Source organism: Oncorhynchus mykiss, chromosome 3, assembly GCF_057628025.1.
Source record: "Oncorhynchus mykiss isolate SJ-2025 chromosome 3, ASM5762802v1, whole genome shotgun sequence".
In the NCBI taxonomy this organism is placed as follows: domain Eukaryota; kingdom Metazoa; phylum Chordata; class Actinopteri; order Salmoniformes; family Salmonidae; genus Oncorhynchus; species Oncorhynchus mykiss.
Genome location: NC_143024.1, coordinates 73783636 through 73807905, shown reverse-complemented (window position 1 = coordinate 73807905; position 24270 = coordinate 73783636). Strand labels below are relative to the sequence as shown.

The window sequence follows — 24270 nt, the reverse complement described above, 5'->3', positions numbered from 1 at the left end:
ACACTAGTGTCTGTGTATCCTCTCCTCCCTCATCCCCTTCTTTTCTTCCTCTATTTTTCCATGGATAACTTCACTATTGAATTAACATGATTGAATTAACATGGTTCCCCGTCTTTCTCTCTCCCTTCTCCCTCTGTCTCCCTCTGTAGATCCAGACCAGTATCCAGTCCCATGCCATCATCATCCTGCCCAACACAGATGGCATTGAGCTGCTAGTGTGTTACGAGGACGAGGGTGTCTATGTCAACACCTATGGACGCATCACCAAGGACGTGGTGCTGCAGTGGGGCGAGATGCCCACTTCTGTGGGTAGGTGGAGACACACACACGTACAAATACACATACACACTCATACAATAGGTCCTTAAATTAAATGTTTGAACATGTTAACTCGGTTGTCATACCAGCCACTCACCCCCCTGTCCCACTCTTTGTCTTTCTATGTAGCCTACATACGTTCTAACCAGATTATGGGCTGGGGGGAGAAGGCCATAGAGATCAGGTCTGTGGAGACCGGACACCTGGACGGGGTCTTCATGCACAAGAGAGCCCAGAGACTCAAGTTCCTGTGTGAGAGAAATGACAAGGTTAGACCCCTAGACACATACACAAACCAGTGTTTCCTTAAGACGGTAATAACCGGCTTTTGTCTGATACAAAAAAATGGAAAATCAGATAAATACATTCAAAAATGTAACTTAGACCTACTGGTTGTATGAATTTGGGATCTACCGTCCCACAACTGTCCCAGAGTCTGTTTTGAATAGGCTATTTCTTTCTCGACCAGCTGACCAATAGAATCGGTAGCCTAAACGTTTCTAGTATAGTAGATTGACATAGGCTAGTGATTTTGCTGTTCGTTACTCATCTTGTTGGCTGTGGAAAAGTAAATATGTTATTCTAATGTTCAAAGTGCACATAAGAATTCAGTAAGGACTGCACATCGTTGCATCCTCGACTTGCATGTTCTGTTATGATGAATTACCATAACCTAAATGTGATTTCTGTCATTCTGAGCCCCGTGGGTGGACGCCCTAATCAGGTTACACACCAATGCGTATGGGTCCGGTAAATTTCTCAAATGTCCGGTAAATTAAAATGCTGCCTGTCAAATGTCCGGCGCCACATTTTCCTAACGGAAACCCTGGCACGTACACACACACACACACACACCACACACACCACACATACATTTGGAGGTAATTACCTAGGTTGATGGCTGTTTACACTAATAACTCTGTCCCTCTCAGAGCTCCGTCTCCTGTTTGTGTGTCACAAAGCGCTGACTCATCCTGTGTCCCAAGCAGACTCGGCACCCCATTCACTGAGTATCAATCGATCAATCATTCCATTGAAACACAGGGTATTTTTAGACAGACAGCAATTAGGCTAAAGTGGCCATCAAAGCTAGTTTCTGACCCTTCACTCTCCTTTGTTAACTAGTGGAGTAGGCAAAGTAATGCACAGCTATACACCAACTATACCCCCCCTGCTTCATTAAGAATGGCAAAATAAGGTTTTTGGTGCCTTTTTTGTATTTCATGTTCGGGAACCTTTTAGCCTCTGTTGGATTTCTGTTATACACACCAATTAAGAGCTGAACTAGCTAGTATGTTAGATGAGTGGGACCAACCACAAAGCAGAAGCAGCTAAACTGGTGGAGAGAGCTAGTCTAGCCGTAGTTTCCCCATTTCCTATAGTCTCTCAATAATGGGAAAGATGTACAGACATTATGTGAGGTTGAAAAAACTCCAAGGCACTCATTGGTTAGTTATAAAATCCCAATATAATTTTCAGTTTCTTTATCTGGTAGAAATTAATATTTTTGTAGCTTTTATTTAACTAGGCAAGTCGCACAATTCTTATTTACAATGACGGCCTACACCGGCCAAACCCAGGCAACACTGGGCCAATTGTGCACTGCCCTATGGGACTGCCCTATTGGACAATCATAGCCGGTTGTGATACAGCCTGTATTCGAACCAGGGTGTCTGTAGCCTTAGACCGCTGCGCCACTCGGGAGCCCAATATAGTGTTTCTGAGAATCACCAAATACTACACTTAACAAAAATATAAACTCAACATGTAAAGTGTTGGTCCCATGTTTCATGAACTGAAATAAAATATCTCAGAAATATTCCACACGCACGAAAAGCGTATTTCTCTCAAATTTTGTGCACAAATTTGTTTACATTCCTGTTATGAGCATTTCTCCTTTGCCAAGATAAGCCATCCACCTGACAGGTGTGGCATATCAATAAGCTGATTAAACAGCATGATCATTACACAGGTGCATCTTGTGTTGGGGACAATAAAAGGCCACTCTAAAATGTGCCGTTTTGTCACACAACACAATGCAACAGATTTCTACATTTTTGAGTGAGTGTGCAATTGGCATGCTGACTGCAGGAATGTCCGCCTGAGCTTTGAATTGAATGTTCATTCCCCAACATAAGCCACCTCCAACGTAGTTTTAGAGAATTTGGCAGTACGCCCAACTGGCCTCCCAACCGCAGACCATGTATATGGTGTCTTGTGGGCGAGCGGTTTGTGAACAGAGTGCCCCATGGTGGCGGTGGGGTTATGGTATGGGCAGGCATAAACTGGGGACAATGAACACACTAGCGTTTTATCTATTGGCAATTTAAATGCACAAAAAATACTGCGACGAGATTGAGGCCCACTTTTTTTTAAGGTATCTGTGACCATCAGATATACAGTGCCTTGCGAAAGTATTCAGCCCCCTTGAACTTTGCGACCTTTAGCCACATTTCAGGCTTCAAACATAAAGATATAAAACTGTATTTTTTTGTGAAGAATCAACAACAAGTGGGACACAATCATGAAGTGGAACGACATTTATTGGATATTTCAAACTTTTTTAACAAATCAAAAACTGAAAAATTGGGCGTGCAAAATTATTCAGCCCCCTTAAGTTAATACTTTGTAGCGCCACCTTTTGTTGCGATTACAGCTGTAAGTCGCTTGGGGTATGTGTCTATCAGTTTTGCACATCGAGAGACTGAAATTTTTTCCCATTCCTCCTTGCAAAACAGCTCGAGCTCAGTGAGGTTGGATGGAGAGCATTTGTGAACAGCAGTTTTCAGTTCTCTCCACAGATTCTCGATTGGATTCAGGTCTGGACTTTGACTTGGCCATTCTAACACCTGGATATGTTTATTTTTGAACCATTCCATTGTAGATTTTTCTTTATGTTTTGGATTATTGTCTTGTTGGAAGACACATCTTTTGCAGACTCCATCAGGTTTTCTTCCAGAATGGTCCTGTATTTGGCTCCATCCATCTTCCCATCAATTTTAACCATATTCCCTGTCCCTGCTGAAGAAAAGCAGGCCCAAACCATGATGCTGCCACCACCATGTTTGACAGTGGGGATGGTGTGTTCAGCTGTGTTGCTGTGTTGCCAAACATAACGTTTTGCATTGTTGCCAAAAAGTTCAATTTTGGATTCATCTGACCAGAGCACCTTCTTCCACATGTTTGGTGTCTCCCCCAGGTGGCTTGTGGCAAACTTTAAACAACACTTTTTATGGATATCTTTAAGAAATGGCTTTCTTCTTGCCACTCTTCCATAAAGGCCAGATTTGTGCAATATATGACTGATTGTTGTCCTATGGACAGAGTCTCCCACCTCAGCTGTAGATCTCTGCAGTTCATCCAGAGTGATCATGGGCCTCTTGGCTGCATCTCTGATCAGTCTTCTCCTTGTATGAGCTGAAAGTTTAGAGGGACGGCCAGGTCTTGGTAGATTTGCAGTGGTCTGATACTCCTTCCATTTCAATATTATCGCTTGCACAGTGCTCTTTGGGATGTTTAAAGCTTGGGAAATCTTTTTGTATCCAAATCCGACTTTAAACTTCTTCACAACAGTATCTCGGACCTGCCTGGTGTGTTCCTGGTTTTTCATGATGCTCTCTGCGCTTTTAACGGACCTCTGAGACTATCACAGTGCAGGTGCATTTATACGGAGACTTGATTACACACAGGTGGATTGTATTTATCATCATTAGTCATTTAGGTCAACATTGGATCATTCAGAGATCCTCACTGAACTTCTGGAGAGAGTTTGCTGCACTGAAAGTAAAGGGGCTGAATAATTTTGCACGCCCAATTTTTCAGTTTTTGATTTGTTAAAAAAGTTTGAAATATCCAATAAATGTTGTTCCACTTCATGATTGTGTCCCACTTGTTGTTGATTCTTCACAAAAAAATACAGTTTTATATCTTTATGTTTGAAGCCTGAAATGTGGCAAAAGGTCGCAAAGTTCAAGGGGGCCGAATACTTTCGCAAGGCACTGTATATCTGTATGCCCAGTCATGTGAAATCCATAGATTAGGGCCTAATGAATTGATTTCACTTCATTTTAATACACTTGCAATATTTAATTTTCCAGATGTTCCCATTACATTAATCCAGCGTTGTGGGGACAATGTTGTGATGTACAGTCCGTTTCCTGCAGGCTTGGATGTCAGTCAGGCTTGTGTGTTTTTCTCCAGTGTCTCTGCCATGCTACTCTAATTTACATTAACAGTCAAAAGTTTGGACATACCTACTCATTCAAGGGTTTTTCTTAATTTTTTTTATTATTTTCTACATTGTAGAATAATAGTGAAGACATCAAAACTATGAAATCACACACATGGAATCATGTACTAACCAAAGAAATTGTTAAACAAATCTAAATATATTTTAGATTCTTCAAAGTAGCCACCCTTTTCCTTGATGACAGCTTTGCATACTCTCAACCAGCTTCATGAGGAATGCCTTTCCAACAGTCTAGAAGAAGTTCCCACATATGCTGAGCACTTGTTGACTACGTTTCCTTCACTCTGGGGTTCAACTCATCCAAACCATCTCAATTGGGTTGAGGTTGGGTGATTGTGGAGGCCAGGTCATCTGATGCAGCACCATCGCTCTCCTTCTTGGTCATAGCCCTTACACAACCTGGAGGTGTGTTCTGGGTCATTGTCCTGTTGAAAAATTATACTGCCAATGTTTGTCTATGGAGATTGTGTGGCTGGGTGCTCGATTTTGTACACCTGTCAGCAATGGGTGTGGTTGAAATAGCTGAATTCCGACTCCTGTGGCGGGCCGGGCGCAGTGCACGCTAACCAGGTAGCCAGGTAAAGGTGTTTCCTCCGACACATTGGTGCAGCTGGCTTCCGGGTTGGATGCGCGCTGTGTTTCTTGGTTGGTTGTGTTTCGGAGGACGCATGGCTTTCGACCTTCGTCTCTCCCAAGCCCGTACGGGAGTTGTAGCGATGAGACAAGATAGTAACTACTAACAATTGGATACCACTAAATTGGGGATTATTATTATTTTTTTTTGAATTTTACCCCTTTTTCTCCCCAATTTCATGGTATCCAATTGTTGTAGTAGCTACTATCATGTCTCATTGCTACAACTCCCGTACGGGCTCGGGAGAGACAAAGGCTGAATGGCATGCGTCCTCCGATACACAACCCATCCAGCCGTACTGCTTCTTAACACAGCGCGCATCCAACCCGGAAGCCAGCCGCACAAATGTGTCGGAGGCTACACCGTGCACCTGGCAACCTTGGCTAGCGCGCACTGCGCCCGGCCCGCCACAGGAGTCTCTGCGCGATGAGACAAGGAGATCCCTACCGACCAATCCCTCCCTAACCCGGACGACGCTAGGCCAATTGTGCGCCGCCCCACGGACCTCCCGGTCACGGCCGGTTACGAAAGAGCCTGGACGCGAACCCAGGGACTCTGATGGCACAGCTGGCGCTGCAGTACAGCGCCCTTAACCACTGCGCCATCCAGGCCCGCATTTTTATTTTTTAAGCTGAATCCACTCATTTGAAGGAGTGTCCACATACCTTTGTATTATAGTGTATATACTTTCGGGAAGTTGTTAGACTTCTTGATGTTTGATATAGCTAGGGCTTTAACATACATTGTTTGGGGTTGTATTACTGACTGCTTATACAGGAATTCTCTGCGTGGTTGTCACTATTGTTTTCCTATGATTCATTTTTTACCTTTTATTTATACAGGTTTTTCTCATTGAGATAACATCTCTTTTCCAAGAGAGACCTGGTCCAATAGCAGCAGGGGGAACAATGTTTCAACTAAACAACTTACATACACCAACACAACATTAAACAAAACTATAAACACACATACAGTACAATATTTTTTTTTACGTTAAAAACACGAAAGTCGACTAAAAACAGCTGGCCTAAAAACAATTACACTCTTCTATGATATATACATCGATCAAGTGTTTAAACTCCACCAACGGAACTAGATCATCAAATTTTTAAATGTTCAGGAGAGAATTCCAGGACCACGGAGCTAAGTAACTAAAACTATTTCTACCATGACCTGTTCTAATTTTTGGTATTGTTAGAAGCAAATGAGAATGGGACAGTAATAGATATTTGTTTACTGACCTGACTAAAAAAGAACAGAGATAAAATTGTATTTTACCCAATATGGTCTTATAAATCAGTGTATACCAGTCTTTAAGCCTACGCCAGGTCAATGATGACCAGCCAACAGCGCTGTAGAGATCACAATGATGTGTTAGACATTTTTGATTTGTAATGAACTTGAGGGCTGCATGATACACTTATCATCAACCCACACACCCAAATATTTGTACACTTTAACTTGCTCTATAGTATGTCCAGCCAATGTAGCAATGACATGATTAGTAACATGCCTGGCATTTGAAAATACCATTCAAATGGTATTCTGGATTCTGTTGTATGATGTTAAATGCTCTTTGAGCATTTTCAAAAGCCAAAGATAAACTACTACCACTTGAATAAAGAACAGTGTCATCTGCATAAAAACTAACATCCGCTGTTTCAATAAGATCCCCAATGTTGTTGATATACAAAATGAAAAACAGTGGGCCCAAAATAGAACCTTGCGGAACACCTGAGCACACCTCTATGGACTTTACAACCATCCGCCATTACACATTGTGTACGAAGTATTAACACTACGACACACGTCTTGATTTCCTTTGTTACAATGGATCAGTGATTGTAAATGACTCAATCAGAAAAACATGATGGTCGTATGCATCTCTGTGTAAGAAGTTCACCCCTACCTTTATGATGTATCACTGATGATGTGTCACTGATTAGTTTAGTTATTTATTGACGTGTTTGTGTGTGTTTCCATCCGCAGGTGTTCTTTGCCTCGGTGCGGTCCGGAGGAGCCAGCCAGGTGTACTTTATGACCCTGGGGCGTACCTCTCTGCTCAGCTGGTAGAGAAAGACCATGCCCCCTCTACACTGGAAACCAACCAACCGCGTTTTACCCAACGTTCAGTGATGCCAACGGACAAAAGCCAACCATCTCCGTCTTAGCTACGACCTTCGACCCGGAGCATCATGTTATATTGAGGATACATACAACATCCAGATGCCGTCTCCCCAGCCGTGAATACCAGATATGAGAATTGTTCAAAATTAAGTTAATTGATTATAAAACAACAAAAATAAAAGGGGGAACGGTTTGCCCCGCTGTGGTGCTCAACTGATTGTGGACACGTCTGTGCGGGGTCGTTGCCCTGAACACCTGTGACCTCTGTGTGTGTCGTTCCTAGTAACTGACTGTGCTGTGGGCTTGAAGTTTACTAACTACTCTCTGCATCTTCTGCTCGTATTTCAGGAACCCCCTTCCACCCCACCCTTTTCCTTAGCGAGGGAGGAGCAGGGGTGGAGCATACAGTGTTAATGCTACAGTAGTGTATGTAAATGTATTTCTGTTTGGTACAATGATTGCTGACTGCAAGGGGGCGGAGGGGGTTGAAGCTGTCAGTCATGGAGGAGGCGGGAGTAGAGAAGCCGAGCAAGGGAGCCAATTTGTTCGATGCCATGATGACAGAAGGTGGAAGGGTCCAAGGCGTTTTACCGTAAATCTGGTAGTATCTGAGAGGACTCAGCTGGACTGTGTGTTGATAGAGTTAAGACAGCTACAGTATTTTAATGGGCGCGGTCAAAGAAAATGATTTTATCCGGATGGACTTCAGACTAGTATTTTTTATTATAAATTCCCTAAAAAAAGTGAAACTATGTGGAGTTAATATTTCTTTTACCTTATTTTCTAAAATCACATTTGCACAGTCTCCAGTTTGCTTGATTTTATTCCAACCCACAACACATTGAAGTGTTTTAGGAGTTAGAGAGAGTGGGTGGGTTAGAAAAGGAAACCATGTCTATGTATAATAAAATGTCATTTAATCTCATCCATAGTTTCAGTGGTCATGGGAGTGGATCCCTCGGTGATCTGGCTTGGACCATCAGAGGGTCCAGGATGGAGGACATGGTCCGGATGTGAATAGACAGATATAATAAAAGAGAGTGGAGGAGAAGGGTAAGGTGATAGTATTTTGTGTGTGTGTGTGTGTGTGGTTGGTTGGTTGGTTTTAAAGGGGCCAATAGATGAGAGAGGAGGGGTGTTGATGTACGTTTTTGTAGCAGAAAGGTTACACATGGTCAGCACAACTCAATGGACTCCTAGTCAGTGGATAGAACAAAACAGTGTTTTATTGTTCTTTTGATATTTCATTTGTATCTTTTCATGAATGCAGTGCACTAAGTGTCAAGAATGTAGAAAGAAGTATACTGTGTGGTGGTCAAAGGCATGAGACTTTTATTTGTGTTCCTTGTCTCAAGTGATTGATTTCGATGTTCAATTTCAAAGTAACACAAGTGAATACTAAATGAAGGCTCCGCTATTAAAGATGTTGATTTTCCTTTCAGAAACTCAATGTTTTAAAGTGCATCAGAGCTGGAGAGGGAGCAGCTCTGAGTTGAGACGATGCTAGGCTATAGTAGTTTTCTGTGGAGCCAGTATGCTCACAGTAGCCTAATCAGCCTTATTCACCAACAGGGCTTAGTCCTTAGTGTAACTGTAAACAACATGACCACGCTTAGCTAAGTCGTCTTGAGCACGGTACATTTGTCCATCTTGTGCAATGTCAGCTTATCAATCAATGGAAGGCAATAAAATACAAAACAACTTGTTTCAAATCAGAGGAGAGCAGTCTGGTCACCAGGAGCCAGAACACAGGTGACCTGACCATTGTGATTCTACAGCTCTCGTCTGACGGTGTTCATGACGGAAACCCACTTTGGGCAGAATCCTTTTTTTCACTGTTAAAGGCTATAGTCTGTACAGATATGTAAAGAAGACTATTCAATTAACTGCAATATCCCCTGCTACGGCTCTCCCACAACAGTGGTGTATCTAACCTTCGTTGACCATGGTGACAAACAAGAACAACATCAACAACAGGCTATAATCTTGTTTTGTAATGTGGTGATGGATCAAAGCTATTTCACCCAAGTGGACAGACTCTGTACACTGACTATGTGTCCGACAGTGGGTCAATGATCTCTGAGTTGGGTCTTTCTCGTACTAACAGTCATGTCATTATGTGTGTAGAGCTGTGGGAAAGGCATTGCAAATTACATGTCACAGAATTGTTTCACGAGCCAACTTGTATATGGAAAAAGAAACCAGTTTGAAGAGCGAACCCCAATGCTGTATGTGTGTGTTTAATAGCCTCCCAATGCTGACCCACTATGTCTTTCTGGTTGCATCAAGGCCTTCATGAGGCATAAGTTACTTTATTAAGATTATGGTTATTGATATTCTTATTAATGGAAAAAGATTTAACATTTTTGCAATCTGAAAAGCAGTCGCTTGCTGATTTAACGTTTTTAAAAAAGTGCTAAGATGGCAACATTAAATGTTTTTCTTTAAATTACAAAACCATTTCGTTGATCTCACTTGAAGCATTTTGTATTCTTAAGTTTTAACTTGGTTAAGAAGCTTAATAATGGTTTCTGTAAGTTTATGTACTCTGCAGTGGTTGAATATTATAATGCTCACGTTAGGTCGAGAAAATTGAAATGTTTACAGAGGCAATGTTTTGTTACACTAATGTGCATCATATTTATGTTTTTTTGTTGCTTGTTTTGTATTGAACGTTATTTTAGTCAATAATCCTAAATGATGCCATTGTTTTTCTCGCTCAAATAACCAACTCACAACACAATAAAGAATACACTTGCAATATTTAATTTTCCAGATGTTCCCATAACATTAATCCAGCGTTGTGGGGACATTGTTGTGATGTACAGTCCGTTTCCTGCAGGCTTGGATGTCAGTCAGGTTTGGGTGTTTTTCTCCAGTGTTTCTGCCATGCTACTCTAATTTATGTCCTCTCTATGTATGACAGGAAGTCCTGTATTTTCCTGAAGTTTTTTTTTCTTTGAATAAACTAAAGTAATTTAAAGACTTTCTGGAGTATATTTCTCTACATCATTTCCCCTGTTGGTCACCCCTATGCGGCTATAACAGCCTCCACTCTTCTGGGAAGGCTTTACACTAGATGTTGGAACATTGCTGTGGGGACTTTCTTACAGCCACAAGAACATTAGTGAGGTCAGGCACTGATGTAGGGTGATTGGGCCTGGCGCGCAGTCTGCGTTCCAATTCATCCCAAAGGTGTTTGATGGGGTTGAGGTCAGGGCTCTGTGCAGGACAGTCAAGTTCTTCCACAACGATCTCAACAAACCATTTTTGTATAGACCAAGCTTTGTGCATGGGGGCATTGTCATGCTGAAACAGGAAAGGGCTTTCCCCAAACTGTTGCCGCAAAGTTGGAAGCACATAATTGTCTAGAATGTCTTTGTATGCTGTAGCGTTAAGATTTCCCTTCACTGGAACTAAGGGGCCTAGCTCGAACCATGAAAAACAGCCCCAGAACATTATTCCTTGTCCACCAAACTTTACAGTTAGCACTATGCATTGGGGCAGGTAGCGTTCTCCTGGCATTCGCCAAACTCAGATTTGTCCGTCGGACTGCCAGATGGTGCATTTCACTACACCCGCAATAACATCTACTAAACATGTGTATGTGACCAATAAAATGTGATTTGATTTGAAGCGTGATTCATCACTCCAGAGAACACATTTCCACTGCTCCAGAGTTCAATGGCTGCAAGCTTTACACCACTCCAGCCAACACTTGGCATTGCGCATGGTGATCTTAGGCTTGTGTGCGGCTGCTCTGCCATGGAAACCCATTTCATGAAGCTCCCGACGAACAGTTCTTCTGCTGACGTTGCTTCCAGAGGCAGTTTGGAACTCGGTAGTGAGTGTTGCAACCGAGGACAGACAATTTTTACGCACCTCAGCACTCAGAGGTCCCGTTCTGTGCGCTTGTGTGGCCTACCATTGTGGCTGATCCGTTGTTGCTCCTAGATGTTTCCAATTCACAATAACAGCACTTACAATTGACCGGGGCAGCTCACTGTTTGTCTATTTATATTATGATGGCCTTGTTCACGTAAAGAAATTCTATGTGTTTACTAATCTGTCCATAACTTCTGCAAGGAATTGGGTGGAATATACCAGACCTGCACTTATAGATTTGGTACTAGGGATGGTAGAGCCAGTGTCATGAAGGTCTGTAGCTGTTCTCTAATATACAGTATCTATGTTATAAGTATTGTGTAACGGTGTATCTCTTAAGGTTTGTTTGAGGCGAGTGTGTAGGTGGTAGACATGAATCTGGATTGGTGTGTGGGTGTGAAAGCTCAGATGGAAAGGAGAAGTCACGATAATGTCATGTTTCTTAACAGAAAATGTTACTTAACTTTGACTTATGTAAGGTAGCTTTGTCTGTTTCAGAAAAACCATTACGTCTGGAGACACATCGTCATCCTCTTTCTTTCATATATTATTCCCTCTCTATTTTCTCCAACTGCACCCGGTGACCTCCATGAATAGGAATAAATAGACTTGATCTATGACATCACGGCTTCTGGGATATCAGCCCCTGCTCTTCAATAGGATTCAGTGTTAATGTTGCCGAGTCGTATCAAAACCAATCTAGTTGGAGAGTTCCCAAAACATGCAATGACGCTTAGTCAACGGTCGATACAAGTCACTGAACCCTACTGCCGTCCCTAGAGATGATGCATCACTCCCCATTGTTAATAAATATTTGTTAGAGCAGATGAGTGTGTGTGACTACTATACACTGAGTTAGTTGGCATTTAGTATCAGCACAGTGGCGACGGCTACCATCTTCCAACATGGTGACTAATATGAGTCTAATCTTGGTTAATGGAATGCTTATTACTACAGAATTGAGACATGCAGTGAGTCAGACGCCTAACTATACGTGCTGTCACTCACCTGGTAAGTATACTGGGGAATTTGATGGTCATATGACACCCAACACCAAGAAAACAAACAGTTTAGTCACATGGTGGACATGTACATGGCTGCACACATACTCATGCACACGGACACACACACACCACAGCTATGGGAGTTCAGTTACAATTACAGCAATCCACACAGAGAGACACAACTGCTTTTCATCCCTCCTGTCTTGAATATCATTGAATCTTTGCAGTTTGTGAGTGAACTGGATTGCATAATCTGCTGTTTATTTCCTCAGTGTGACAGTATAACATGCCTGTGTTCTCATAAAGCAAACATGTTTAAACAGAAGATGTCTAAGGGAAGAGGAAAATAACAGATGTAAACAGTTATACCCGATGTCTGTCTACTACTACAAAGCAGTTAAGGTCAACCAATATTGGGTTAAGTTGGGAAAATATATACGAGTATATTTGTACAGTACAAGCCAAACATACCTTATTGTCTTTGTGTATGTTTGTACTCATGTGTGTTAGTGTGTGTGTGGGTTTTTTGTTTTGGAAGTGGTGAGATGTCTTCATCATGAGCTGAGCTGTCCATTTTATTGGGAAACGTCAGAAATTTCTACGCTGGGAGGGAAATCTTAAGACTTAGAGTTTCCCGGAAGCGGCTTGTCTTGACTGACAGTCACATATGTATAAGAAGGAACATGTCACACTCAGAGGTCCACTGTGTCTTCTTAACTCTGGTGGTGTGGATTTACTGGAACAGAGCCACTGTCACTACCTCATCACTGTCACCATCATGGTCACCTGGGCAAACGTGAGTACTGATTCAATTCAGTAGTGGAAACTACATAGTACATTAGTTAGTGCTTTAGAATAAGGAACACCTTAGGAACTGTAGAATAAGGAACACCTTAGGAACTTTAGAATAAGGAACACCTTAGGAACTGTAGAATAAAGACAACTTTAGGAACTTTAGAATAAAGACAACTTTAGGAACTTTAGAATAAAGAACACTTTAGGATCTTTAGAATAAAGAACACTTTAGGAACTTTAGAATAAAGAACACTTTAGGATCTTTAGAATAAAGAACACTTTAGGATCTTTAGAATAAAGAACACTTTAGGATCTTTAGAATAAAGAACACTTTAGGATCTTTAGAATAAAGAACACTTTAGGATCTTTAGAATAAAGAACACCTTAGGAACTTTAGAATAAAGAACACTTTAGGATCTTTAGATTAAAGAACACTTTAGGATCTTTAGAATAAAGAACACTTTAGGATCTTTAGAATAAAGAACACTTTAGGATCTTTAGAATAAAGAACACTTTAGGATCTTTAGAATAAAGAACACTTTAGGATCTTTAGAATGAAGAACACTTTAGGATCTTTAGAATAAAGAACACTTTAGGATCTTTAGAATAAAGAACACTTTAGGATCTTTAGAATAAAGAACACTTTAGGATCTTTAGAATAAAGAACACTTTAGGATCTTTAGAATAAAGAACACCTGAGGAATTTTAGAAAAGGGAATAGTAGGTAGATGTTTAATTGTCTTGTCAATGCTATACATCAATACTATATTGATTTCAACTTTTAGTTTGTTCTGCTGTTGTTTTTAGTGTAGTTAGATATTTGCTGTTAAGACTTGTCTCACTATATTCAATATTTTTACATTACAATATACACTGAATGTACAAAACATTAAATAGACTGACCAGGTGAATCCAGGTGAAAGCTATGATCCTTTATTGATGTCACTTGTTAAATCCACTTCAATCCGTGTAGATGAAGGGGAGGAGACAGGTTAAATAATGATTTTTAAGCCTGGAGACATATTGTTAATGTGTGGCATTCAGAGGGTGAATGGGCAAGATGAAAGATATATTGACACAACTGTGGGAAGCATTGGAGTCAACATGGGCCAGCATCCCTGCAGAATGCTTTCGACACCTTGTAGAGTCCATGCCCCGACGAATTGAGACTGTTCTAAAGGCAAACTGAATATGAAGGTGTTTGTAATATTTTGTACACTGTGTATTTATATTAGACCATGTCTACCTGGGTGCAGCTCTAGAATAAATGTATATTACTGATATTATTAGTCTCTCCATGAGAAGCAGAGAGCAGGTACTCTTCTACTAGATCAGCTGACTTCAGAATTATATCAAATCACATTCCTGCTGAACATTTGCTATTATATCATTTACTGAACTGAAACTTTGACAACACACTTTTTTTAATAACTTCCAGCAGTATAGATAGATATCGGGTTTCACCCTCGGAGTTCTGTTTTTCGTCAGAGCTACCCCTTTGTCAGCGACTTCTGTCTGTGTGGGTGTATCAAAAAGGATTTTATGTCACATTACATTTTTAAGACAAGTGAAAAGTGTCTCTCCTAATCTCACAGACACACTCCAACATTACAAATTTAGCATGTGATTATAACAACACTCTGGATGCAAGGTCTACACATATGTTCTTATTCCTCCAGTATGCCATGGTTATCCTCAATCTGCTCTCGGCATTGTTCATCGCTCGCTCTGCCTGTGGACTACGACTACCTCCGCTACCTATGATAGGTAAGTGTGTGTGTGTATCTGTCTTTCTTTCTTTCTCTCTCTCTCTCTCTCTCTCTCTCTCTCTCTCGCTCTTTCTCTCTCTCTCTCTCTCTCTCTCTCTCTCTCTCTCTCTCTCTCTCTCTCTCTCTCTCTCTCTCTCTCTCTCTCTCTTTCTCTCTCTCTCTCCCTCTCTCGTACATTTGCATCTATATATGAATGTGACTGGTCTATGACTTATTCCTAAGAATGTACAGTACCTCCGGAAAAGTATTCAGACCCTTTGACCTTTTCCAAATTATGTTAGGTTACAGCCTTATTCTAAAATGTATGAGACATTTTTTTTTATCAATCTACACACATTACCCCATAATGACAAATCAAAAACTGTTTTTTAGAAATGTTTGCTAATTTTAAACGGAAATGTTACATTTACATAAGTATTCAGACCCTTTACTCAGTACTTTGTGGAAGCACTTTTGGCAGCGATTACAGTCGAGAGTCTTCTTGGGTATGACGCTACAAGCTTGGCACACCTGTATTTGGGGAGTTTGTCCCATTCTCTGCAGTTCACCTCAAGCTCTGTGAGGTTGGATGGGGAGGGTTGCTGCACAGCTATTTTCAAGTCTCTCCAGAGATGTTTGATCGGGTTCAAGTCCGGGCTCTGGCTGGGCCACTCAAGGACATTCAGAGACTTGTCCCGAAGCCTCTCCTGCTTTGTCTTGGCTGTGTGCTTGTCCTGTTGGAAGGTGAACCTTCGCCCCTAATCTGAGGTTCTGAGCGTTCAGGTTTTCAAGGATCTGTCTGTACTTTGTTCCGTTGATCTTTGTCTCGATCCTGACTAGTCTTCCAGTCCCTGCTGCTGAAGAAAATCCCCAATGCGTGATGCTGCCACCACCATGCTGCGCCGTAAGGATGATGCCAGGTTTCCTCCAGATGTGACGCTTGGCATTTTGGCCAAAATCTTGGTTTCATCAGACCAGAGAATCTTGTTTCTCATGGTCTGAAAGTCTTTAGGTGCCTTTTGGCAAACTCCAAGCAGGCTGTCATGACTTGGAAGAGTGTTGGTGGTTCCAAACTTCTTCAATTTAAGAATGATGGAGGCCACTGTGTTCTTGGTGACCTTCAATGCTGCAGAAATGTTTTGGTACCCTTCCCCAGATCTGTGCCTCAACACAATCCTGTCTCGGAGCTCTAAGGACAATTCCTTCGACCTCATAGCTTGGTTTTTGCTCTGATATGCACTGTCATCTGTGGGACCTTATATAGTGTGTGCCTTTCCAAATAATGTCAATTTAATTGAATTTACCACAGATGAACTCCAATGAAGTTGTAGAAACATCTCAAGGATGATCAATGGAAACAAAATGCACATGAGCTCAGTTTTGAGTCTATTAGAAAAGGGTCTGAATACTTATGTAAATAAGGGATTTCTTTTTTCTTTTTTTTAAATACTACCGTTCAAAAGTTTGGGTTCACTTAGAAATGTCCTTGTCTTTGAAAGGAAAGCACTATTTTTTGTCCATTAAAATAACATCGAATTGATCAGAAATACAGTGTAGACATTGTTAATGTTGTAAGTGACTATTGTAGCTGGAAATGGCTGATAAAAAAAAAAAATGGAAATCTATATAGGCATACAGAGGCCCATTATCAGCAACCATCACTCCTGTGTTCCAATGGCACGTTGTGTTAGCTAATCCAAGTTTTTCATTTTAAAAGGCTAATTGATCATTAGAAAATCCTTGCAATTTTGTTAGCACAGCTGAAAATTGTTGTCTTGATTAAACAAGCAATAAAACTGGCCTTCTTTAGACTAGTTGAGTATGTGTAGCATCAGTATTTGTGGGTTCGATTACAGGCTCAAAATGGCCAGAAACAAAGGACTTTCTTCTGAATCTTGTCAGTCTAATCTTGTTCTGAGAAATTAAGGCTATTCCATGCGAGAAATTGCAAAGAAACCGGAAAAAGTCAAGGGGTCTGAATACTTTCCGAAGGCACTGTATGTATACATTTATTGATGGTAACTGATGTGTTTCCCCAGATGGCTGTTTCAGGGTGTCTCCAGAGCCGGAGGTGTTCCGTGTGCAGGGTGAAGCGGTGGTCCTTAGCTGCGTTGTGTTTGACAGGGTCCTCTACAGACGATTCTCCCAGGCCAAGGCGGGTTACACCTATGTCATCGCCAAGGGAAATGGGACGGAGGGCATTGACCCTGACGAGGGGAAAGAGGGGCGGGTCCTGCAGCGTGAGCGACAGCTGTGGCTCCTCCCAGCTCGAACGTCTGACTCCGGAGCGTACTCCTGCATCTACAGGTAGATAAATCATCACAGCCATTTGCATAAGGCTTTCCCTTTAGTTCCTTACTTTTACTGTAGTATGTACAATATGTAAATATGTCTGTCTACCTGTCGTATATTGATGTCTGTCAGTTTAACACTTTATTATATTTTGACATGGACAATGTCATGGAATATCTAACATATCCTAAGCACAGGTTATATCCTGTGGTATCAGTGCTTAATATGTATTGCTTTTTCTTCTGTCATTTTCAGAAATGACACATTATGTGTAATTGGAAGCTTCACTCTACAAGTTTATGAGACCAAGCAAACTGATATTGAGAAGTTGTCTTATCCCATCTCTACACCCGTGGGAAAAAAATTGTCAATCAGATGTCCTCATTTAAAGGACTTCAACAGGACTGACGAAATAGAGTGGTATAAGGTGTGTGCAAACAATAGGCTACCTTTATTGCAGACTTCATTTAGGGTTTGTTTTGTCGTTTGTGCATCTAGCTATGAACCATCTACCTAAAGCATGTCTGGAGTTTTCCTCACTCAACTGTTTCCATTCACATAGGACTCCAGCCCGACAGTGCTTCCTGTTGGCAGTGGTCGCTACCAAAGACAGAGACAAGATGTGATCCTCATCTCAGACGTGAGGCCAGCAGACCAGGGCCTCTACACCTGTCAGCTTAGAGTCCACGTCAACAACCTCCAGTACACAGTCAGCAGGACCATTAACCTCAATGTAAAAGGTGGAATACCATAGCACGACAACAGTTTTATGGCTTTATCTGAGAACCCACTGACTGAATCCTGTGAATACCTCTCCATAGTTGTCCCATCATTTGCTCAATATTTTTAATCCACCATTTTGACAGTTATGATGCTCCTGACTTATGTGCGGCTGTATTGGTATACTGTGTTGTAATGGTGGTGTGTTCTGTGGACCTCTCTCTCCAGTGCCTGACCCAGTTCCCTACATTCAGACCACCAGGCCCATCTTTGACCCAGACACAACCCTAACCCCTAACCCTGGTCTCAGCACTGTGGAATGTGAGTGGATCTATCGTTATGCGGCTCAGAAAAGAAATGTCAATAACAGTACTTTCTATTTTTGACCAATTCACCTCTTCAAAAGCATAAATTGCTTACTTAGCGTGTATCACTTTATGTTGTTGATCGTGTACTTATGCTTAGGCTAGTGTAGTAGTCTTGGTCCTGGCTTTGTCTAATGCCTGTTTCTTTCCTTTTTTAGCCCCAGCAGTTGTGTCCCCCAAGATTGTGTCTCCTGCCAATGGAACAATCTTTGAAAGTCCATTGGGTGGGTGAATCACATTTGCATACTCTGTTTAACTTGAAAACCTATGTTTTGATTTTGGCTTGCATCCGTATTCTAACTGTACCACCTCTATCTAACCACATCCAGGCTCTGTTTTGGAGATATCCTGCCAGGTTTTCACAGGGAGCCAATCAGCGGACGCCACAATGGTCACATGGTTGGTGGACGGCCATTCATTGGATTCGTCCAACCTTGGTGGACGGGCTCTGATGAGTCAGAGGAGGTAATACATATTGCATGTGTCTCTTTAATTGTGTACACATATAATGTGCAAGGAAGCTCAATGAAGATTATTGCTTTGTTACCAGGGTAACCACAGTGGCTGGGGGTTGTTATGTTGAGGTGAATCTGTACATCATTGAGCTGTGTGATGAGGATACAAGGGCGGAGCTGAAGTGTGTCACTCAAAACCAGGGAGGAAGACAGGAGGTCATTGCACAGTTCAGAGTCGAAGGTAGGCCCATCTCAACTAACATATGATACATGCACTAGACCTGTACATATTGATAATTTTAACCAGGCAATTTGGGTCCTGGATGTTGATTGGCTGAAAGCATGTGGTATATCAGACAATATACCACAGGTTTGACACAAAATTACTTGTTTACTGCTCTAATTACATTGGTAACCAGTTTATAATAGCAATAAGGCACCTCAGGAGTTTGTGGTATATGGACAATACGCCACGCACGGCTAATGGCTGTATCCATGCACTCCGCGTTGCGTTGTGTATAAGAACAGCCCTTAGCCATGGTATATTGGCCATATACCACACCTCCTCAGGCCTTATTTCTTAAATGTACCATTGATTATGTGATTGAAACTCAAATCAAGCCATGAAATGTGTGTGTTTCACTCGCTCTCTCCCTTTCTCAGACCCCAGGTCCACATGGCTGATGGTGGGTGTAGCAGGGTCTGTTTGTTTCCTGACTGTGGTCTCCATCTTCCTTTACCTCCTCCTAAAACCCAGAGGAAAGGCTGACTACTTCCTGGCTCGACAGAACAGCACTTTTAGCTCTACTTTTAGCTCCACATAAACACCTCTCAAGTGATCTCGATGGCTATTTTTCTGTTGTTTTGTTACACAGTGTATACAAAAGTTGACTTACTTTAAACAGAATGTATACAATGTATTATTGTTATTAAACATATTTTTGAATGAATATCAAAAATAAAATATTTAATTTTTATATGAACGTGATCCATTTCTGATAAAGAATAAGGAGCTGAGGTGACAACGACAGAAGGTTCTGGTAGGCTATAAGAGCATTCACTCCTGTTCATCAGTGACCCGTGAACCACAACAGCAACAGTCACACAGGGATTCCAAGGTAGTAAGAAGTATCACAAAATTATATTTTAGCATATAGGCCTGCATATGACAATAATTATTTGTTTATGATTATTTTTGGTGGAATGAAATGAGACCCCTTCAACCATGTTATGGTTAAGCAATAATGACCAATATACCACGGCTAAGGGCTGTTCTTTAGCACAACACAACGCGGAGTGCCTGGACACAGCCCTTAGCCGTGGTATATTGGCCACATATCACAAACCCCAGAGGTGCCTTATTGCTATTATAAACTGGTTACCAACATAATTACAGCAGTAAAAATAAATGTTTTGTCAAACCTGTGGTATACGGTCTGATATACCATGGCTGTCAGCATTCAGGGCTTGAACCACTCAGTTTATTATATACACCTTTGCTAAGATGCCACTAGATGGTGATACATTACAAGGTGATTAGACTGACACTCAATATATTCTCTGTGTGAAGTCAATCACAAAAGATTCTGACTTGAGTCCTGCTGTGGTTAACAGTTGGAGGTAATTTTCTACAGCAAGAAGGAAAGGAATGAGATTTACCCTGCTGTCTGTCTATTGTTCTCTCTCCCTCCCTCTACGTGCCTATAGTTTTATAATAGCAACATAACAAATAACACACAGATAGGTGGGTGTCTCCCCTTCTTGGTGGAATCATGCCAGATTCCAAGTCCCTCCCTGCCGTGTTGCACAACGCTGCATTCTTTGCTTTTGAGCAGAAAGGTTTCTTAAGATCCAGAGGAAATTGTTACACATTCAGCCCAGAAACACTCCCAGACTACAGAAGAACTTCTGTTTGGGAAAACAGTGTTTTTGAGCATGTCTGATGCTTTTTAAATGTATATTCTTCAATATAGCCTTTAGGTTAAAATTGAAGATGGTGTTTTTACAGTCGTTTACTAGACAAAGTACATGGAGAAGCCTGTTTAATAGAAAAGGAATGTGACATGGACTTCAAGCTGTTCGGATAAGGCGTGGAACCAGAACTAAACTTCAGGTATGCAAACTTTTCCGCTCTGTGTCAGACGGATAGGGAGGGATACCTTGGCACAGATCAATCAATATGTCACTCTCTTTTCTGGTGGTGTTACATAGTGTGTCCATGTATAGTGTTTTCAATGTATTTGTGTAGTATCTTATCTGTGGTTGGTTGAAATTGTTTGTGTTGGTTTTTATAACATTTAGGTTGGACTTTTTTCCTTGAGGACAGCAATGCTATGTAAAGCTATGTATAGCTATGCTATATAGGGATGAATGAACCAATACATTTATTGTTACACAGAGAGATATGGAGTGCAGATCCGGGGAAGCTCGGATGTGTTGCAGAAAAAACAGATGTGGAGACAGGTGGAGTTGGCTGAGTAGAACAGGGTAAACAGATCCTGAGGGGAATCCAAGGTAGTGGTGGTGAGTAAAATCCAGAGCAAGGTAGTTGGGTGGTGAGATGTGGAACAGGAGACAGAGACAGAGCAGTAACTGCAATGAGAGGATAAACGGTGTCAGGCAGGGAAACAGGAACAGCAGAGTAACATGATCTTGAGTAATCATAAATGGCTAGAATAATAACGGACTGCGCAGAGATTACTATCTGGCGGAGTGGAAGTGGCAGGACTGAGTATTTGTAGAGGTCTTGATTATGGAACGAGTTGCAGCTGGAAGGGATTTGCTCTGACTCCAGCACACCCGTCTCCACACAGAGAGACCGAGACAGAGAAGTGTGTACTGGGGGAGTAACTGCAGGTTAAGAAAACACTGGATGAACACCAGAGGGTGTAGCAGGAGCAGATGTGACAGTACCCCCCCACCCACCACGGGCACCACCTGGTGCACGACCCGGCTTGTCTGGGTGTGAGGTATGAAAATCCTGTACAAGGGATCCAGAATGTGACGACGGGGTACTCGGCAGCGCTCCTCAGGCCCATATCCCTCCCAGTACACCAGATACTGGCAACCGGAATCCCAACGGCGCACATCCAAAAGCCGGAGGACAGCGTAGGCAGGATGGTTGTCGATGAGCCGAGGGGGTGGAGGAGCAGCTGCAGGAGGGGACAGGGGACTGGAGCAGACTGGTTTAATTAAGGACACATGGAAGGTGGGGTAAATTGAGAGAGCTGGGTGCATCGCAGAGGGGTTTATGACACGAACAATCTCAATGGGGCCAATGAAACGGGGAGCTAGTTTTTTGGAAATGACTTTCAAGGGCAAGTCCTTAGATGAAAGCCATACCCTTTGGCCTGGAGTGTAGACTGGGGCTGAAGCACAACAACAGTTAGCTTGGGATTGGTTTCTGGCGGAGGCACGAAGAAGAGTAGCCCGGGCCCTCCTCCAGGTGCAATGACAACGGCACATGTGGTCCTGGACTGAGGACACCGCTACATCGACCTCTTGGGCAGGGAACAAGGGAGGTTGGTAACCCAGAGCACACTCAAAGGGTGACATACCTGATGAGGGTGTTGTGGGCATATTCCACCTAGGGTAGCTGAGCACTCCAGGAGGAAGGGTTAGCCAAAGTCACACAGCGTAGGGCAGTTTCCAACTCCTGGTTGGCCTGCTCGTTCTGGCCGTTGGTCTGGGGGTGATATCCAGACAAAAGGCTAACATTAATACCCAGAGCTGTGTAAAGGGCTCTCCATACTTGGGATGTAAACTGGGGTCTTCTGTCAGAAACAATGTCAATAGGAATGCCATGCAGCCGCAAAACATGGAATACCAGCAGGTCCGCAGTTTCCCGGGAGGATGGAAGCTTGGAGAGGGGAATGAAGTGAGCAGCTTTGGAGAATCGGTCAACATCAGTTACCATTCGATGGGGGAAGGCCATTGACAAAGTCCAGAGCTATATGTGATCAGGGGCGACTGGGTATGGGAAGAGGGCAAAGCAGACCAGATGTAGGTTTGGTGGAGGTTTTGTTCTGGGCACAGACACGAGCAGGCTGAGATTAATTCCCAAGCATCTTTCTCCAAGGTGGGCCACCAAAATCTCTGACGCAGAAAGGCGACAGTCCGGTTTATGCCAGGGTGACAGGTGAGGTGAGTAGAATGGGCCCATTGAAGAACATCAGAACGAACTGAATCTGGCACAAACATAGCCTTACAAGGACCCTTTCTAGGATCAGGCTGGTTCAGCTGAGCCTGACGAACACGGGACTCAATCTCCCAGAAGACAGCAGCAACGATGCAGGAGGAAGGCATAATGGTTTCTGGCTCGGGAACCTGTGTAGTCAGTGGTGAACTGATGGGAGAGGGCGTCAGGGTTGGTATTCTTAGATTTGGGGTGATAAGTGAGTGTAAAGTTGAATCTTCCAAAAAACAATGCCCACCTGGCCTGCCGAGAGTTCAGACGTTTGGCTGTCTGGACGTAGGCTAGATTTTTGTGATCCGTCCACACAATGAAGGGAAGAACCGTACCAACTAACCAGTGATGCCACTCCTCAAGAGCCAACTTAACAGCCAGAAGTTCCCGGTTACCTATGTCAAAATGTCTCTCTGCAGGGGAGAGCTTGCGGGACAAGAAGGCACAAGGATGGAGCTTGGTTAGCGGCATCCTTTCCACAAACCGGGTGGTCGAAGACCTTCCTCATCTCATCTGTGAAATCACCGTAGGAGAAGCAGATAGGTGACTGTCTCTCCCTCACCGCAATTGCCCAGGAAAGCGCTGCTCCCAGAAGGCAGCCAATCAAAAAATACATTTGGGCTCATTCACTAGAATAAGAGTAAAGAGAATAAGAGTTGATTAAATACTAGTGAACATTGAAAAGAAAGGCTCTGCAAGCGCCAAGATTACCATCATAGCGCTCAGGAGTCGGAACAAAAGGCTCCCGGGGTGCAGAAGAGGGACTTGAGACTGGTTGTGAACTCTGGGTGGAGGTTCGGACCTGTAGGTCAGACAGGCTGTGTGAAAACTCCTTGATGTTCAAGAAGGGTGCCTTGACCAAAAAGAATTTGGTGAAGACTAGTGGAGTCTGCTGGATTCATCACTTGGACAGATCGTACTGTTAAGCAGAGCGACACCGGGGAACCCAAGAGCAGACTCCGGTGAGGAAATAGGGATGAATGAACCAAAACATTTGTTACACAGAGAGATATGGAGTGCAGATCCGGGGAAGCTCGGATGTGTTGCAGAAAAAACAGATGTGAAGACAGGTGGAGTTGGCTGAGTAGAACAGGGTAAACAGATCCTGAAGGGAATCCAAGGTAGAGGTGGTGAGTAAAATCCAGAGCAAGGTAGTTGGGTGGTGAGATGTGGAACAGGAGACAGAGACAGAGCAGTAACTGCAATGAGAGGATAAACGGTGTCAGGCAGGGAAACAGGCACAGCAGAGTAACAGGATCTTGAGTAATCATAAATGGCTAGAATAATAACTGACTGAGCAGAGATTACGATCTGGCAGAGTGGAAGTGGCAGGACAAAGTATTTGTAGAGGTCTTGATTATGGAACGAGTTGCAGCTGGGAAGGGATTTGCTCTGACTCCAGCACACCCGTCTCCACACACACACACAGAGAGCGAGAGAGAGTGTACTGGGGGAGTAACTGCAGGTTAAGAAGACACCGGATGAACTCCAG

At 42.7% G+C, this 24270-nt stretch overlaps 3 protein-coding genes across 33 annotated transcripts in view; all 3 read left to right on the top strand.

Annotated features, from left to right (window-relative positions):
* The window catches only part of map4k4 (mitogen-activated protein kinase kinase kinase kinase 4), a 114530-nt gene extending 104219 nt beyond the window's left edge, over positions 1 to 10311 (top strand). For all 31 annotated transcript variants that reach the window (XM_090230116.1, XM_090230101.1, XM_090230117.1 and 28 more), the window contains 3 exons: positions 150 to 309; positions 448 to 587; positions 7191 to 10311. In XM_090230116.1, the coding sequence (XP_090086242.1) occupies positions 150 to 309; positions 448 to 587; positions 7191 to 7274 (384 nt within the window). In that variant the 3' untranslated portion in view covers positions 7275 to 10311. The remainder of the gene's footprint in view (positions 1 to 149; positions 310 to 447; positions 588 to 7190) is intronic.
* A 2618-nt stretch (positions 10312 to 12929) lies between these two features.
* On the top strand, positions 12930 to 19569 carry il-1rii (interleukin-1 receptor type II). Its single transcript, NM_001124355.1, is given in 10 exon segments — positions 12930 to 13013; positions 14692 to 14779; positions 16800 to 17067; positions 17308 to 17479; positions 17615 to 17792; positions 18001 to 18093; positions 18296 to 18361; positions 18467 to 18602; positions 18688 to 18833; positions 19256 to 19569. Coding segments are annotated over 10 exon segments (1326 nt in total). The 5' UTR covers positions 12930 to 12995; the 3' UTR covers positions 19417 to 19569.
* Positions 19570 to 20204: 635 nt separating this feature from the next.
* zmp:0000000936 (interleukin-1 receptor type 1) overlaps positions 20205 to 24270 on the top strand; it is a 36841-nt gene continuing 32775 nt past the window's right edge. The window contains exon 1 of the mRNA XM_036974836.2: positions 20205 to 20705. The gene's annotated coding sequence lies outside the window, so the exon portion shown is untranslated. The remainder of the gene's footprint in view (positions 20706 to 24270) is intronic.